General features: G+C 42.0%; 1 protein-coding gene across 1 annotated transcript; it reads right to left on the bottom strand.

Moving 5' to 3' along the window:
* Positions 1 to 476: 476 nt before the first annotated feature.
* On the bottom strand, positions 477 to 7,201 carry LOC130382712 (uncharacterized). Its single transcript, XM_056590593.1, has 3 exons — positions 6,768 to 7,201; positions 6,092 to 6,259; positions 477 to 528 (listed from the first exon to the last, which is right to left on the bottom strand). The coding sequence occupies exons 1-3, from the start codon at positions 7,199 to 7,201 to the stop codon at positions 477 to 479; spliced, it is 654 nt and encodes a 217-aa protein (XP_056446568.1).
* Positions 7,202 to 14,814: the final 7,613 nt, after the last annotated feature.

The following is a 14,814-nucleotide window of genomic DNA, read 5'->3' as shown; positions in this document are numbered from 1 at the left end:
TCATTGAATTTCGTTGTACTTGTACAATGACAATAAAGCTTTCTATTCTATTCTATTCGATTCTATTCTATTTAGCAGTTGCCGCAATGTGCATCAAATTCAATGCATTAATGTATGACACAAAAACATGTACACAAAAAATACTTACCTGGTGAGACATAAATATATCCCATAAAAGGTCAGTTCATCATTGTGAAGAGTCCGGATATAAAGTTTACTTTTCTTCCAGAACATCACTGAAAACAATTTACTGCAATCATAGAATAATGCATTGGTATGGGTACATTCTGTGACTGTATATTCAGTATGGGTACATTCTCTGTATGTCCTTTCAGTGTCTTTACATTCGGTATGTGTGTGAGAATCAGCTAATGTTCTGTGAATTGAATAGGCCTTACAATAAACAGGCTGGCAAAGTGGATGCGAAAAGAGGCTGTGTTGTGAGAAACAATGCCTGCTGTGATGCAATTAGGTTGTCAGGTTTCGGACACACTGAGAGCAAACCCTTGCATGCCCCAGGGCTTGTACCTGCCAAAGACACAGTGCAGATGTACACAGCTGCCACCAGTTTCACTCTAATCCTCCAGTTCCCCTAAAACAAAGACAAGGAGACCAGTCCAGCCTTTGGGGAGGGTTTTCTTGGCCGTAGGGCTACTGAACATGCAGTTAGGAGGCCATTGACTGAAAGTCCTGACTGCAAAACAGCCTCATCGCTTTAAAAAATACCACAAAAAAACAAGCTTTTAACGACCTCGGTCACCCGAGTGTTTGGATTCAAAGATAATGTTGTTATTAGTCATCCATCAATGTTTGATAAAGATCAAATGTTCTGTTAAATGTTAAATGTTATTTCATTACGTATCAAAGTTGATGCTACATAGGAGAGACTGTCACTGCATCACACAGTGGATGCTAAAAAAAACACTAAAACGTACATATCCTGCCTATTTTTGTTCCATTTTCTTTGCTAATTATTAGCATCCAACTTGAATAAAAACATAATTGTTGTCCGAAATGACGCATAGTGGCACCTGACATTATTCTGTACAGTGTGCTCCTCAGTCTTCAGTTTATGTGGACTCGATTGAGTCTGATATGGCATTTGTACTGACTATGGAATGATGACTGTATGACACAGCATAACTATTTTTAAAAGGTTATTCCAACAGTTTAGTAGTAGTACTAGCAATATGTTGCAGTGTTTCCCCTACATGCACACATGCACTCACGCACACACGTACAAACACTAACACACAAACACACACAAACACACAGTATGTTATCCCCAACAGGTAACAACAGCTGAGCGGACAGTGTGTGTGTGTGTGAGTGTGTGTGTGTGTGTTTGTGTATGTGTGTGTCTGTGTGCGCGTGTGTGTGTGTGTGTGTGTGTGTGTGTGTGTGTGTGTGTGTGTGTGTGTGTGTGTGTGTGTGCGATTGCAGCTGTAGTCCACAGCTAAAGCTAGGGGCCACTTCTCAGAGAAACTGTGCGCCGTGTGGTGAGCCGTGGGCTTCCCATGCAGCGCTGTATAATTGCTCAGCGCCGCAGTCCCCATTAATAAAAGTCTCCTGAGGCCACTTAGCTGACTGCTGCAACCCCCCACCCCTCCATCCCAGTGACCCCCACCCCCTCTACGGTCCACTTCCATCACTTCCTTCACCATCTGGTCTTTCTAGTGCAGCATCAGCATATTATGCTGATACTGCAGACCCCTCTCTGCTTCGGGTTTATTTAAAATGAGTCAGCACTGATTTGACTATGCACCCTCATGCTCTGAAACCCCCAAACAAGCCCCCCCGGACCATCACGGCCTGGTCCACAACACCAGGAGAACCTCCTTTATCGTCTCTAGCTCACAATGACTAACAAACTCAAACTGTTTTCCAGGCCCAGAGGCAGTCAGAGGAAAGCTGTCCAGGCAAAGACACTAGTAATTGTTAATCTATCATCCTTATAATCAATAATCAATAATCTGTATATAATCAAGCACATCTGTAGGAACGAGAAATTAAAACAGTAAAAAAAAAGAAAAAAAAAAAAGAGAAATTGAATGCCGCCATGGCTCATTTGGATACACACGAGCACATAGACTAATATATCGCTTTTATATGGTCTCGAGAAAATAAAGTGAATCAGTAAAATGTTTTAATTTGAAATGGATTTGGAAATTGAACTGCAATCCAAAAATGTATCACGAAAGTTATCGATTGGGAAGGCTTTTCATCCATTTCCTCACAAAACACCAAACTGGCTAGTCTATTTTTATGTTGCTTCGTTAAAATAAAAGTGCAAAACATTAGAGATGTTAGGGATGGGAGAGGGAGGCATGAGATGATAAAGAGAGACGACGGAAGGAGGTCTTCAGGCTAGATGAGTGTTTTAGATCGAGGCATTGTTGCAGTCCTGCCCCATGCTCAACACGCTGGAGAAATTGCAGCATTTACATGTTGGGTTTAAATCAGTCACTACAGTCATGCAGCTGAGTGCATGTGTCTGAGAGCGTCTGCGTATTAACAATGGTTCCGTGCCTCTAGCATATGCAACACAACATAATTACAATGATTGAAGATACTAACCCACCTACACACAAACAGACACGCACATGGTTAGGACAGAATAATAATTTGATTCCTGTCAGGAATGCATGACAGGAATGTATCAGGTGTTGTTGCTATGGTAACTGACTATTGTCATCCAGTTTGCTGGTAAATGTGTGGTATAGAGGGCGCAGATCACAGAGTTTATGAAGTGGAGATAACAAAGGTCAGCTATATTTTGGTTGAGTGGCAGTATATATGCTAATTTTAGGCATATCAAAATAAAATCGAGGAGCGCTGGACTCTCACACTAGCCGCGTTTACATGGACACATCTATGCCGCATAGATTTCTATGCGGCATAGAAAATGGTCATGTATACGCCTCATTCGGAATACAATTATCTGTGCGGCATAGATTCTATGCCGCATAGAATAGGTGGTGTAGTCCGTTTTAAATCGCCATGTATACACTTATTCCGCATAGATTGGGGTTTAACTTAGAGCCGCCGCAGTAGTTCGCAATTGGTCCACTGAGCTCCGTCGGTAGGCTACTTTTAAGCACACCGAACTTCACCGCTGTCAAGGCGTCTTTGAGTGTTATTCATTATTATTACTCTTCATGTTTAACCTCTGTTTTTCTTCTATTCCTAGTCTGTTTTACATAGTTTTGAATGATGACTATATGCTCTGTAAGGTGACCTTGGGTGTCTTGAAAGGCGCCTCTAAATTAAATGTATTATTATTATTATTATTGCCTGATTCACGTCTTTGTTATCACTCCGTTAAAGTAGTCTGGTAAGCGTGTCCGGTTGCTAAGAGCCGGGACATGGGTGTTTATTAATGACGTGTTCGCGTATCGTATAGTGTCCGCGCGCGTCCGAGATAACTGCAAATTAGTAGGCAGTACGTTTGCAGTCTAACGTTAAAATAATTCTTAATTTAGAGAGATGGCAGCTGTGGTAGTTCGTAATTGGACCTTCGAGGAGACAAATGTCCTCTTGGAAATTCTCAAGGAACAAGATATCTTCCGAAGGATGGACCAGAGAAAGGTTCGACATAGCGACCTTTTAAAAGAGGTGCATCAAAAGTTTAAGGATGCGGGCTATAGTCGCTCAATTGAGCAGATGAAAAACCGTTGGAAAGTTTTGAAGGCATCCTACCACAAGGCCAAACAGGCAGTTGACAGGAGTGGTGCGGCTCCATCCAATTTTCCATTCTTCGAAAAAATCAACAGTTTCATCGGAGGACGGCCAATATTCAACGTGGAGGAAAATGGAGTTGATATTGGTTTTAGAACGGACGAGGACGTGAATATGACATCCTCTGGTAAGTTGTCACCGTTGTTATAAGGTTTAGGATAAATTCATGGGTACCCATGACTTAGGCCTATTGCTTGCTTTTTAGCGATGGTTTGAGGTTGGCTGATAATACATGAGAGTAGCCTACTTAATGTTATTTCAAGTAGGCGATCACATACATCCCATGTTAGTTCTTAACACGTAGGCCTATGTATTCTGTGGTAGATGATGATGATAGTGACGGCAATGACGCTGTTGGCAACGCTCTGGAGTCAATAGCAGAGGAGACCTCCAACGTTGCCCTTCCTGCTTCAAAAAAAAGAGTAAGCCACTGCCTCGGTAGAAAAATAATAAGCCTGTTAAATGTGGGGTTTAGATAAAGTTGACATTGTGAGCTAAGCTACGAGTCATCTGCTTTGTCCCATTGTCTTCCACATCATGCCTGATGACCTGTATAGTTTAAAGACAAATCATGGGGTAGCCTATATATTTAAAAAGAAAACAATAATAATTTTCAAAACCTTATTTCACTCTTTTTGTAGGAAAACAGGCATCTGGTTATGGCCGATTTCTCCAAAGCTGGACGGATGAACAAAAGGCTGCAATGGACAGAATGGAGCGAACGCAGAGGCTGAATGAAGAGCGTGAGGAGAGGGCCATGTCCCGATTTTTAGAAGAAAGTGCTCGTTCAACCGAGCGTTTGGCAGGGCAGATATTTGCGGGCCTCAGGTCATTGCTTCCACAACCAACTCACCAGGCTCCAAATTTCAGCCCATTTTCTGCCCACCAGTCTTATCCACACACCTACAACTACCCACTGGATAGGCCTAGATCGAACGAAAGTGCGACACATGATTCAGATCAGTCAAGTGCCCACCAGTCTTATTCCCCACCCTATAGCTACACACAGAGTAGGCCTAGATCAAGTGAAAGTGCCACACATGATTCAGATCAGTCAAGTGCCCACCAGTCTTATTCCCCACCCTATAGCTACACACAGAGGCCTAGATCAAGTGAAAGTGCCACACATGATTCAGATCCAGCAAGTGCCCACCAGTCTTATTCACCCCTCTACACACAGAGTAGGCCTAGATCAAATGAAAGTGACACACATGATTCAGATTACTGTCTTCATGACCTAGGCTAGCATTCTAAATTAACTGGGAACCAGTAATATAAGTAAAAGAACAAGTTGTTGATGTGCAAAGTCATTGATTACATTTATTTCAGACATCAATAAAAATCGAACATAGCAAAAATACAAAAGAACATGAAAAGAACGAAAAACAATGAACATGTTGAAATGATTTCTTAAATATGTTGTGTTACAATCCATCTATATACAATTTGTTATAGTATATTTAGAATTATATATCATTTCAAGCCATACATAAATACCATTTAATAGACTATATATTATTTATTTATTTGTGTAATTTCTGTAATTTATACATAGGCCTATACAATCTATATATCTAGTTTGGTACCATGTTTAACAATTTATAAATATAATACAATCTATATCTATTTACATATAGCTTTATACAATTTGATATGGGGTAGGCTACATTAAAAAAAAAAAAACCGGTTGTTCCCCATCAATGAATAAATAAATTAATAAGATGAGCATATATTGATGTGAAAATATTGTTATTTATTGTATTTATTGTTATTTATTAAATATTTATTCCACCATTATGTTCCCTTAACCTACGTGTTTCAATTAATAGAGATGACCACTGCGAAGGGGAAAGTGAGTGGCCATATATCCTGTAACCACGGCCCTTTCGTGGTTACCATGGTCATTAACATTTGCGGGCTGGGCAGGCTGAGGATAGATTCCGTCTGGAGTTGCAGCCTCTTCCAACCAGTTTACATGTTCCCTCTGAAGCTGGCAAAAATTGTGCAAAGCACAGCAGGTTGCAATGACAGTCGGTGTGAATGTGAAGTGAAAGTCACTGCGTTTCAATAGAACACGCCATCTTGCCTTTAGAATCCCAAATGTATTTTCCACCCCAACCCGGAGCGAACTTAGATACACGTTGAAAGATTCCTGCTCTGGAGTTAGCCGTGGGGAGCTGAGATGTCCTTTAACCAGCCACGGAAGGAGCGGATATGCAGGATCCCCAACAATGACTAGCCTGATGCTCTCTCCCTCGATGATTTTATCACCCTAAAATAAAGAAAGACGGAAGTAAAACATTACTTAATGGGTTAGGGTTATAGGGTTATAATATGCTTGGTAAACCCAAACCAAGTCTCACAAGTCGAGCTGCAGGTGTTCATCGCACCACTGGGGTTGCATTGGCCCCTTTTGGGTCTCACCTTAGGCAGTAGATGGGCTTTTTGGAAGAGATCCGAGTTGCGGAGAACACTGGCGTCGTGTGCGCTACCGGGCATCTTACAGCTGATGTTCCAGAAGCTGGAAACAAGATTTATTTTATTATTATTTTTAATTAGGCATACAACAGTTAGTTCCGACCAAGTAGGCCTAGGCCTAATTTGATTTGACAAGAGGTATTCCATGAGTTCTGATATAGAGTAGCCTATAACAGCACTGGGCCTTTTTTTTGCAGGTGTTCTAATAACCGTTAATGTTATTTACGGTCTTTATGTAGCTTACTTTGTAACAAACTTCTATTTGTGTTGGAAGAGCCAAATAAATCATTAAATAATAAAAAAACAAATCATAATCGGTTGTTGCTTATTACTGTTGTAGAGCTGAAATCAATATAAAACGCGAGAGGGAGTGCTGTTGGCTGCTGAATATCAGCGCGGTTGTGATTCGGTCGCAGTTACGAGGCCGTATGGGCCGTATAGGCAGAGTGCCAAAGATAAACACAGCCGTTAAATAACTTGCATATCACTGTGAACCAGCCTTTATATTATAGACAGAAAATAGAGTGAGAAAAGTGCAAAAGAGTGCTTACCAAAATTGGTGGTCGACAACTGCCTGGAGCACATAAGACGGCCAGCCTTTTCGATTGACAAAGTCTTTGTACCCATCTGAAGGGGGCAACATGGGGATGTGTGTGCCATCAATGATGCCCATCACATTTGGCAAGTGGTAGCTGGCCTCGAATCTGGATGCGATGTAGAGGGCTTCCTCCTCCGTTGGTACCCTTATGAGGTCTTTTATAGGTCCTTGCACCATACTTTTGCAGAACATATAAACAAACTTCTTAACGGTGCTTTTATGCACCCCGAACTGATTAGCGATCAGCCTATATTCGGCGCTGCTGCCCAACTTGTAGAGTACCATGGCAACCCTCATTGCCAACGGTATTGCTCTTCGCACAGTTACCTCCTCCGGCGAAATAGTCTTCATCAGCTCGCATAATTTCATGAACGACTGCCGACTCATCCTAAAATTCTCTCGCCATTCCTGGTCACTAAATTCTCTCAAGACCACTCTCTCCCACCAGTCTTGGCTGCGGACTCGCATCCAAATTCGTTTTGTTTGCGGCGGAGCTGGGGGTAAATATAAAGATCTTAAAAGAAATTGACGTTGCTGCGCCGTCCTCCTCCTTCTTTCTTGAAGGAGCAGGGAGAGAAAAGCTCTCTCCTGCTGTGCTTTCATTAAAATTAAATTTAAAATCCCCGATAGTGATAACACGTCCATTATCTCGCCGCCGGTCCAGAGATGTGTCAGGTGTGCGCGAGGGACATAACGGACATTTTTGTCACTGCCATGTATACAGTTCATTCGGAACACATTTCGGAACAGATCTATGCCGCATAGAAATCTATGCGGCATAGATCTGCCATGTAAACGCGGCTACTGTTAATTCTTCATATGTCTTTGACTTAGACACCCACAATCTGAAAACAGTTGGACTTTGCAATTCCATTGCTTACACAAACTAAGTGTTGATTTCAATGTGTTCAATCCAAACATATTATCATGTCTAACGCTAGGCACAGATGGTAGCACTTAATCCCCATCCGATGTTCACAGTCATTAGGAACAGAACATTTGCAATAAACTAGCTCGAGTCACATGTCTGAAAAAATACCCACTATGCTCCTTCCCCATTCCTAAACCAAACCACCTCTATCCGACATTTTGATGGTGCAGATTCAGAATGTGTATCCTGACCCCTGTAGAGTTAGAATAGGGTTAGCCTTCGACTTAAAGCAGGTCAACATGACTTAATGTTGGTATTATTATACTTTTTTCTAAGTTGCATAATGTACATTTAAAAGGTTAGTAAACCCCAGTTTTAGTAGGGGACCTTCCAGCAACAAACTTCAAGAAAACATAATCCAAGCAGACGTGACAATCATTACGATTTAAAAAAACAATAAAAAATTAAGAACTTCAGAAGTTCATTCTGTAGATCAATAAATCGGAATTGAGCACTAAGGCATGAAGTGTAAACGACTTTGTTTCGACGTCTACCGAACGTCTAATGTTGACGTCCGTGGGACATCTGTGTAAGGGCTATTTACAGTCAAAATGCGGCCGTTTGTGGACCACAAACAAATTTAGACTAATTAAAGATGTATTTTTATACTACTTCTGTAATTTATTTATTTTATTTATAAATGTATAGTTGTTGTTGCCGTAGTAAAACGAGAAACTGTGATGATTTGAATGTAGCGTTAGAGAAATTATGGGAACCCGAATTGTAACTGAAAATTATAGTTCCAATTGAGGAGCATATTCAAACTACGGATTAAACTGTGCATGTAAACGTACTGAATGGCTCACTTTGCCCTTTAAAGATAGCTGTCCTTGGCTGGTTTGTTTGGGATCAGTGGCTCTCGCTTGCTCGCCCTCTCTCACGTATATTGACTGGGAAATAGGTTTAGATAAATGATCCTTCATTGTCCCTTTTTGGGGGAAATTCTTTCTCTGCTTTTGACCCATCCGGGAGCTGGTGAACACATGCACACCGGAATACCCGAAGCAGAGGACAGCCGCAGTGCACCCTGTGATCTTCAGGTGCCTTGCTCAAGGGCACCTCATCCGTGGATGAGGACGTAGGAGAATTCTGCACTACTACTCCCCCCTCCCACATTTTTTGTGTACCAGTCGGGATTCAAACCAGCCATCCTCCGGTTACTCGTCCAACTCCTTAATCACTATGCCACGGATGCCCACGGCAATGCCTGGCATGGGGTCACAACTTTCTAAGTTAGGTACAGCATAAGGTGGCTAGGCTACCATGAAATTATTTACCGAACCTTTCCCACAAACTGCATTTCCAAATAAATAAACAGATAAATGCAAAAATAAATATGTGCATAAAAAAATTACTTAAAATAAATAAACCAGGAAATGTCAAATAACAACAAAAGTACCTAAAATAAGATATTACATCATGCATACATTTCCTGCACCTTTCACGTCCAAAAAATGCTACAGCTACCAGAAAACTAATGGTACAGAAACCATCTTCAAACATTCAGAAAAAGTATAAAAAAAGCAGTCTAAAATTTGTCTAAATTTTAATGAGCTTTGGGGGAAAATGTTCTGAGATTAAGTTTTCAGTGGCGCTCGCGCATAGGTGAGCAGAGCCCTGTTTCATGTAGCTGGTTTTGAGGCAACCCCGAGTTTGTTCGCTCTGAGTTAGTGGAAACTCTGGGTTTTCCGTTTCAGGTAGCAGGTTCAGCGCAACCGAGAGTTAGTTGCTGCGGCAACATACGCCGTGGACCTAACCTGCTCGGGAGGTGGTTAGACCTACTCTGAGTTTGTTGTCTATAAGGCTGAAGGCAGCTCTCCGACAGAAGGAAGTGTTAGAAATGGCATGTCCTTTTCTACGAGAGCCTGTGGACGTAGAGGCTGCGATCCTCAGAAGGAATCTCCGTGAGGAACGATTATTAAGACCCCGGTTGGATATAGGCCTACTTTATTTTCCTGATAATTTTCTTCACGAGCGCTATCGTTTTTCAGCGCAATCTATCATTTATTTAGACCACCTTCTCAGCCCCCATGTTAACTGTCAAACGCACCGGGGGCATGCTTTAAGTTTATTTTTTTATTTTTTATCGCAATTAACGCATGTGCAGAATGATCCGTCCCGTGCATCCCACCCGCTCTGTACTACAGTCACTTCAACGTTGTGGCTTTCCCATGATCAGAGTAGCTGACTAACCACGGACCTATAACTGCTGCAAGTCAAGAAACTCATTTTAAGAATGCAAGGCAGAAAAGACCCTGGTACAGCTTTTAACCAGATGCTGTTCTTCTCTACATGCACATGCTCAGCATAATCGTCTGCATTGTTCACTGAAGTAAAACCCTTTGAGTAAACTGTTCAACAAAATAACTTGTCACACCACAGCCCGTGTTCTAATAAAGACAATCTACTTATTATGAGGATTTTTTTATTTCCTGAAAGCACAAAAAAAAAGTCATTTATATTGGTTATGTTTTTAGAGCAGGGAACAGTATCCCAGTTTGCACCTCACCCACTTATAACTTATGTTCCAAAATTTGGATCTCCAAAGCATCCTTTTGCATCTTTTGAATTGTTACAATTGCATGGAGGTTGGTGAGGGCATCTGGTTGAAGTAGGGCGATGACGCCATCAGTAACTGGAAGAAGATGATTAGACAGTGCAATTATTACTTGAGCCAGAATATTGCCCCATCTAATTTGCAACGCGCTTGGTTGCGTGTACATATTTAATTATTTTGAATAACCAACCTCTTATACTGTAAAGGCACTTCTATCCCGGGGGGTGGGGGGGATCAGAGGAGCTCCCCCCAGGGATGCCCTCAGCCACAGGACGCATACTCTGTTGGCTGAGGGCCATCTCCTCAGCCTCTGTGAGGGCTGCAGGTGGTGGACCCCCTCCAGTCTGCCGGACCTCTGCATTTTTTCGATTTGCTAACATGGAGGAAAATGTTTCCCTAATATTCAGTAAGCGCTATTTTGAAGACACATATATATTTATAATGCATTTTGCCTAGGTGTAGCCTTCTAATATATCTAAATCCTATTAAATATTGGCAGTGTTGGGGTGGCTGGGAAATGTACTACTTACATTTACTGCTTAAATATAGTATACAAATATATAATACATGTTGAACATAGCTGTTAAATTAGGTAGAGCAGGCAAAACAGCACAATTGATTTGATTTCAATTAAACATTAGTTTACCTGTTTAAACTATATTTTTGTACTTCATTTGCTGCCAAGTCCTCGTGGGGCAACTCGGGGTTGCGTAAATTGACACACACACACACACAATTTACATATTGAATAAGTGGAAGATATTAAACTTTCCTCTTATTTTATTTTATTTTACTAATTTATTTGACTCACGCATTGACTTGTTCAGCAATTTCCTGCCAAGCTCTCTCTCGCGCTCTCGCTGCCGCGGCGGTATTGCTTTTTTTTGTTAAAATGGGTAACTGCTCGGCATACACGTTCATTAGAATTTCCAATTCCGTGGGGGAAAAGTAAGTGGATCTACGCTTTTGGTCCATGTTTGATCATGTTATCAGAGATCCATTGATGATGGCTCTTTATAGTCAACAGGCACGCCCCCAACCCAGAGTGAACATACTCAGAGTTGATTAACCCAACGCTGATCACCTGTTCTGAAACCGAAAACCCAGAGTTGCTTTTCAACCCTGAACTCTGAGTCAACCAACTCAGAGCGCAGGATTAAACTCAGAGTATGTTAAACCAGCTACCTGAAACAGGCCTCAGGAGTTGTTCCAAGAGCATTTCTCAGATGAAAACGATACATTTCAGATAATTACACCACAGTACTCGTAATAACCCGAAGAACATTTTGAAAACCTTCAAAGTGAAGGCGTTAAAAGCTGCGGGACCGTTTTCTGATCATTGATGTATGTATATTGTTTAATAATCCAGGATCCATGATCGCATTTATTGTTGACACTTGCCCGATGCTAAGTCGCCTCTACTCACAAGTGTTTGAACTGACCTGGATATCACAGTGATGGCCAGTGATGGCAGACGTCTTTATCCAAAGGGATATGAAGTGTCCGTTATGTATATAAAGAGGTAAGACAGATCCCTCTCCCCTGCCCTCCCCTCCTATCTTCTCTCTCTCTCCTCCTCTCTCTTTCCTCCGCTCTATCCTCTCTCTCCTCTTTCCTCCTCTCTAACCCCTTTCCTCTCTTCTCCTCCTCTTCTCCTCTCTCTCTCCTCCTCTCTATCCTCTATATTCTCCCCTCACCTCCTATACTCTCTCTCTCCTGCTCTCTCTCCTCTCTCTCCTCCTCTCTCTCCTCTCACCTCCTATCCTCTCTCTCTCTCTCTCCTCCTCTCTCTCCTCTCACCTCCTATCCTCTCTCTCTCTCTCTCTCTCTCTCTCTCTCTCCTCCTCTCTCTCCTCTCTCATCCTCTCTATCGTCTCTCCTCACTCTCCTGTCTCACTCCTCTCTCCTCTCTTTCTCCTCGTCTCTCTCCTCGTCTCTCTCCTCGTCTCTCTCCTCGTCTCTCTCCTCGTCTCTCTCATCTATCTCTCCACATCTTTATCCTCTATCTCTTCACTCTCTCCTGTTTCTCTCCTCTCTCTCTCCTCTCTCTCTCCTCCTCTCTCTCCTCCTCTCTCTCATCCATCGCTCCTCATCTTTAACCTCTGTCCTCTCTCTGTATGTGTGAGTGGCGAATCAGACAGAAGTGTGAGGAGTAGGTCTGGATTGGTATGAATGAGATAAGAGCCCCGGGAGTTCACATCCATGGGTCTATGGATTCATCAGTCTGGTTTCCATGGAAACAACCGAGGGCAACAATGGAAGATTCCTCGTTGTTTTTGGTCTCAAGTACCGGTTAATTTAAAATGCTCCCAAAATATGAGATCAGAGTTTTGCGAAAGAAAATGTGCTCTTCCTGCTTTTTTCACTATTTAATTTTCTTGGTCCATATGGCATTACCCCAACAGCTGTCTGCAGTTTGAGGTCAAAGGAGGCCAGGGATAACACTATTCTCACTATATTGTTTATCTATATATTTTCAGTGACACTATTTCGTGCTGGTCATTTGTGAGGAAGAAACAATTTTGTGAGTTATTGAGGACAACTTTCAAATATATTTGTCCAGGTCCATGGTTGATGTAAGAGTAGTGAGAACAGAAAAATAATACAGAAATAGTATACCAGAAGTGTGAGAAGTGTAGTAGTAATAGATTTATGTTTAAAATCCGTATCCCTAATCAGGACATGTGATTCCTTCCAAAAACAGTAAGACTCCTGTATCAATCGTACCAAATAAAATGTTGATGATTCCTTACATACCCTGCCTTTGTTCTGGCTGGTCTGCCATATTGGATGTAACAGCTGTGCCAGGAATTCAGCTCCATATCTGTTCTGATCTTTTGAGATACCTTAACCTAAAAATAATATAGATAAATAAATACCAACCATGGTAACATATATTTCCTTTTTTTCCTACTGAACAGGAGACACAAACCAAACATACAATCCGCCCTCCCTTGACCGGAGACGTTTCACATTCTGGAGTCGGCAAAGGGAGCACATAGCCTTCTAGGCAACCTCAACACTGATCAGCCTCTTAGCCTTCTAGACAACCTCAACAGTGATCAGCCTCTGAGCCTTCTAGGCAACCTCAACAGTGATCAGCCTCTGGGCCTTCTAGACAACCTCAACACTGTCATCAGCCTCTGAGCCTTCTAGACAACCTCAACACTGATCAGCCTCTTAGCCTTCTAGACAACCTCAACACTGTCATCAGCCTCTGAGCCTTCTAGGCAACCTCAACACTGATCAGCCTCTGAGCCTTCTAGGCAACCTCAACACTGATCAGCCTCTGAGCCTTCTAGACAACCTCAACACTGATCAGCCTCTGAGCCTTCTAGACAACCTCAACGCTGACCATCAGCCTCTGAGCCTTCTTGACAACCTCAACACTGTCATCAGCCTCTGAGCCTTCTAGACAACCTCCACGCTGACCATCAGCCTCTGAGCAGGTTATGCTCAGCAATGTTTATGGCTTGTTTCTACTGCCTCACCGACCTTCTTGTGGAAGCTAATCAAAAGAATGGGTAATGCTGATCCTTAACTGACCTCAGCCCCACCAAACCAGACCTTACCTAAATGTTACCAGCTGGGGCGCCCCGAAGGTACACCTGGTAGAGCGTGTACCATCAAGGCTTAGTCCTGATCACAGCGACCTGGGTTCGATTCCTGCCCGTGGTCCTTTGCTGCATGTCCTCCCATACTTTTCTGTCAATCTCACTCTATAATAAAGCATACAAATGCTCAAATTAATATTTTAACATTAAAATGCTACCACCTGGGACCCAACCCATAATCACTCAACCTTTATTAGCCATTGATGACCATGTCCAAATGGTTCAAGTTGTTTGAACCACCTTTTTCAATTGTTTGATTGGTGAATGTTGAGTCGCCATGAAGGCTAATCCTGTGTCGTGACTGTTGAATGTCTGCACCAAGATATGTTTCTTTATGTCGAATCATTTGGGCACTACTTTATGGTTATATTTTAATAAGGAGGGGGGGAAACACAAACACACAATCACACACTGACACACACCTGTTAGCACAAAGATATTCTTTCGGAAGAAAGTGATAATTGTGACATTACTTAATTCCGCTTAAGATCTCAACAATGATGCACTTGAGCACTTTTACATGTGTCTTGCAGTGTGTTTCTTGCAGTGTGTGTCTTTCAGTGTGTGTGTTGGAGCGGGACAGCAGCACCATTTCACCAATAATTGAATAATCTTTTTCAACTTTTAAACCCTTTACAAAGACTTATTGGGTCTGTTTTGCCCCTTGCTCTCTCCCAAATTAAGAATTTCCATTTTATTATTTGGTTTATAGAATTATTAACTTTTGGCATGGCCCTTTCAAAAACGTATTTGAACATATGCCATGCGGTGGATGATTTACACGCTGAATGCACGTTCTAAAATCCTATTGTGTGAAGGGTGTTTTGGGTTTAAACTATTAATGTGGGATAATGCAAAACAATACAAACACAAACACACTGATTTCTTACCGCAACAA

This window comes from Gadus chalcogrammus, chromosome 5 (genome assembly GCF_026213295.1).
Source record: "Gadus chalcogrammus isolate NIFS_2021 chromosome 5, NIFS_Gcha_1.0, whole genome shotgun sequence".
Lineage (NCBI taxonomy): Eukaryota > Metazoa > Chordata > Actinopteri > Gadiformes > Gadidae > Gadus > Gadus chalcogrammus.
Note: the sequence above shows the minus strand (reverse complement) of the source record. Positions and strands in the feature narration are given on the sequence as shown.

Coding starts and splice junctions, on each gene's coding strand:
- LOC130382712 (XM_056590593.1), bottom strand. CDS start 7,201: ATGAGTCGGCAGTCGTTCATGAAATTATGCGAGCTGATGAAGACTATT. Junction 6,260..6,767: donor GTTGTCGACCACCAATTTTG/GTAAGCACTCTT, acceptor TCTTGTTTCCAG/CTTCTGGAACATCAGCTGTA. Junction 529..6,091: donor AGCTCGACTTGTGAGACTTG/GTTTGGGTTTAC, acceptor TGTCTTTGGCAG/GTACAAGCCCTGGGGCATGC.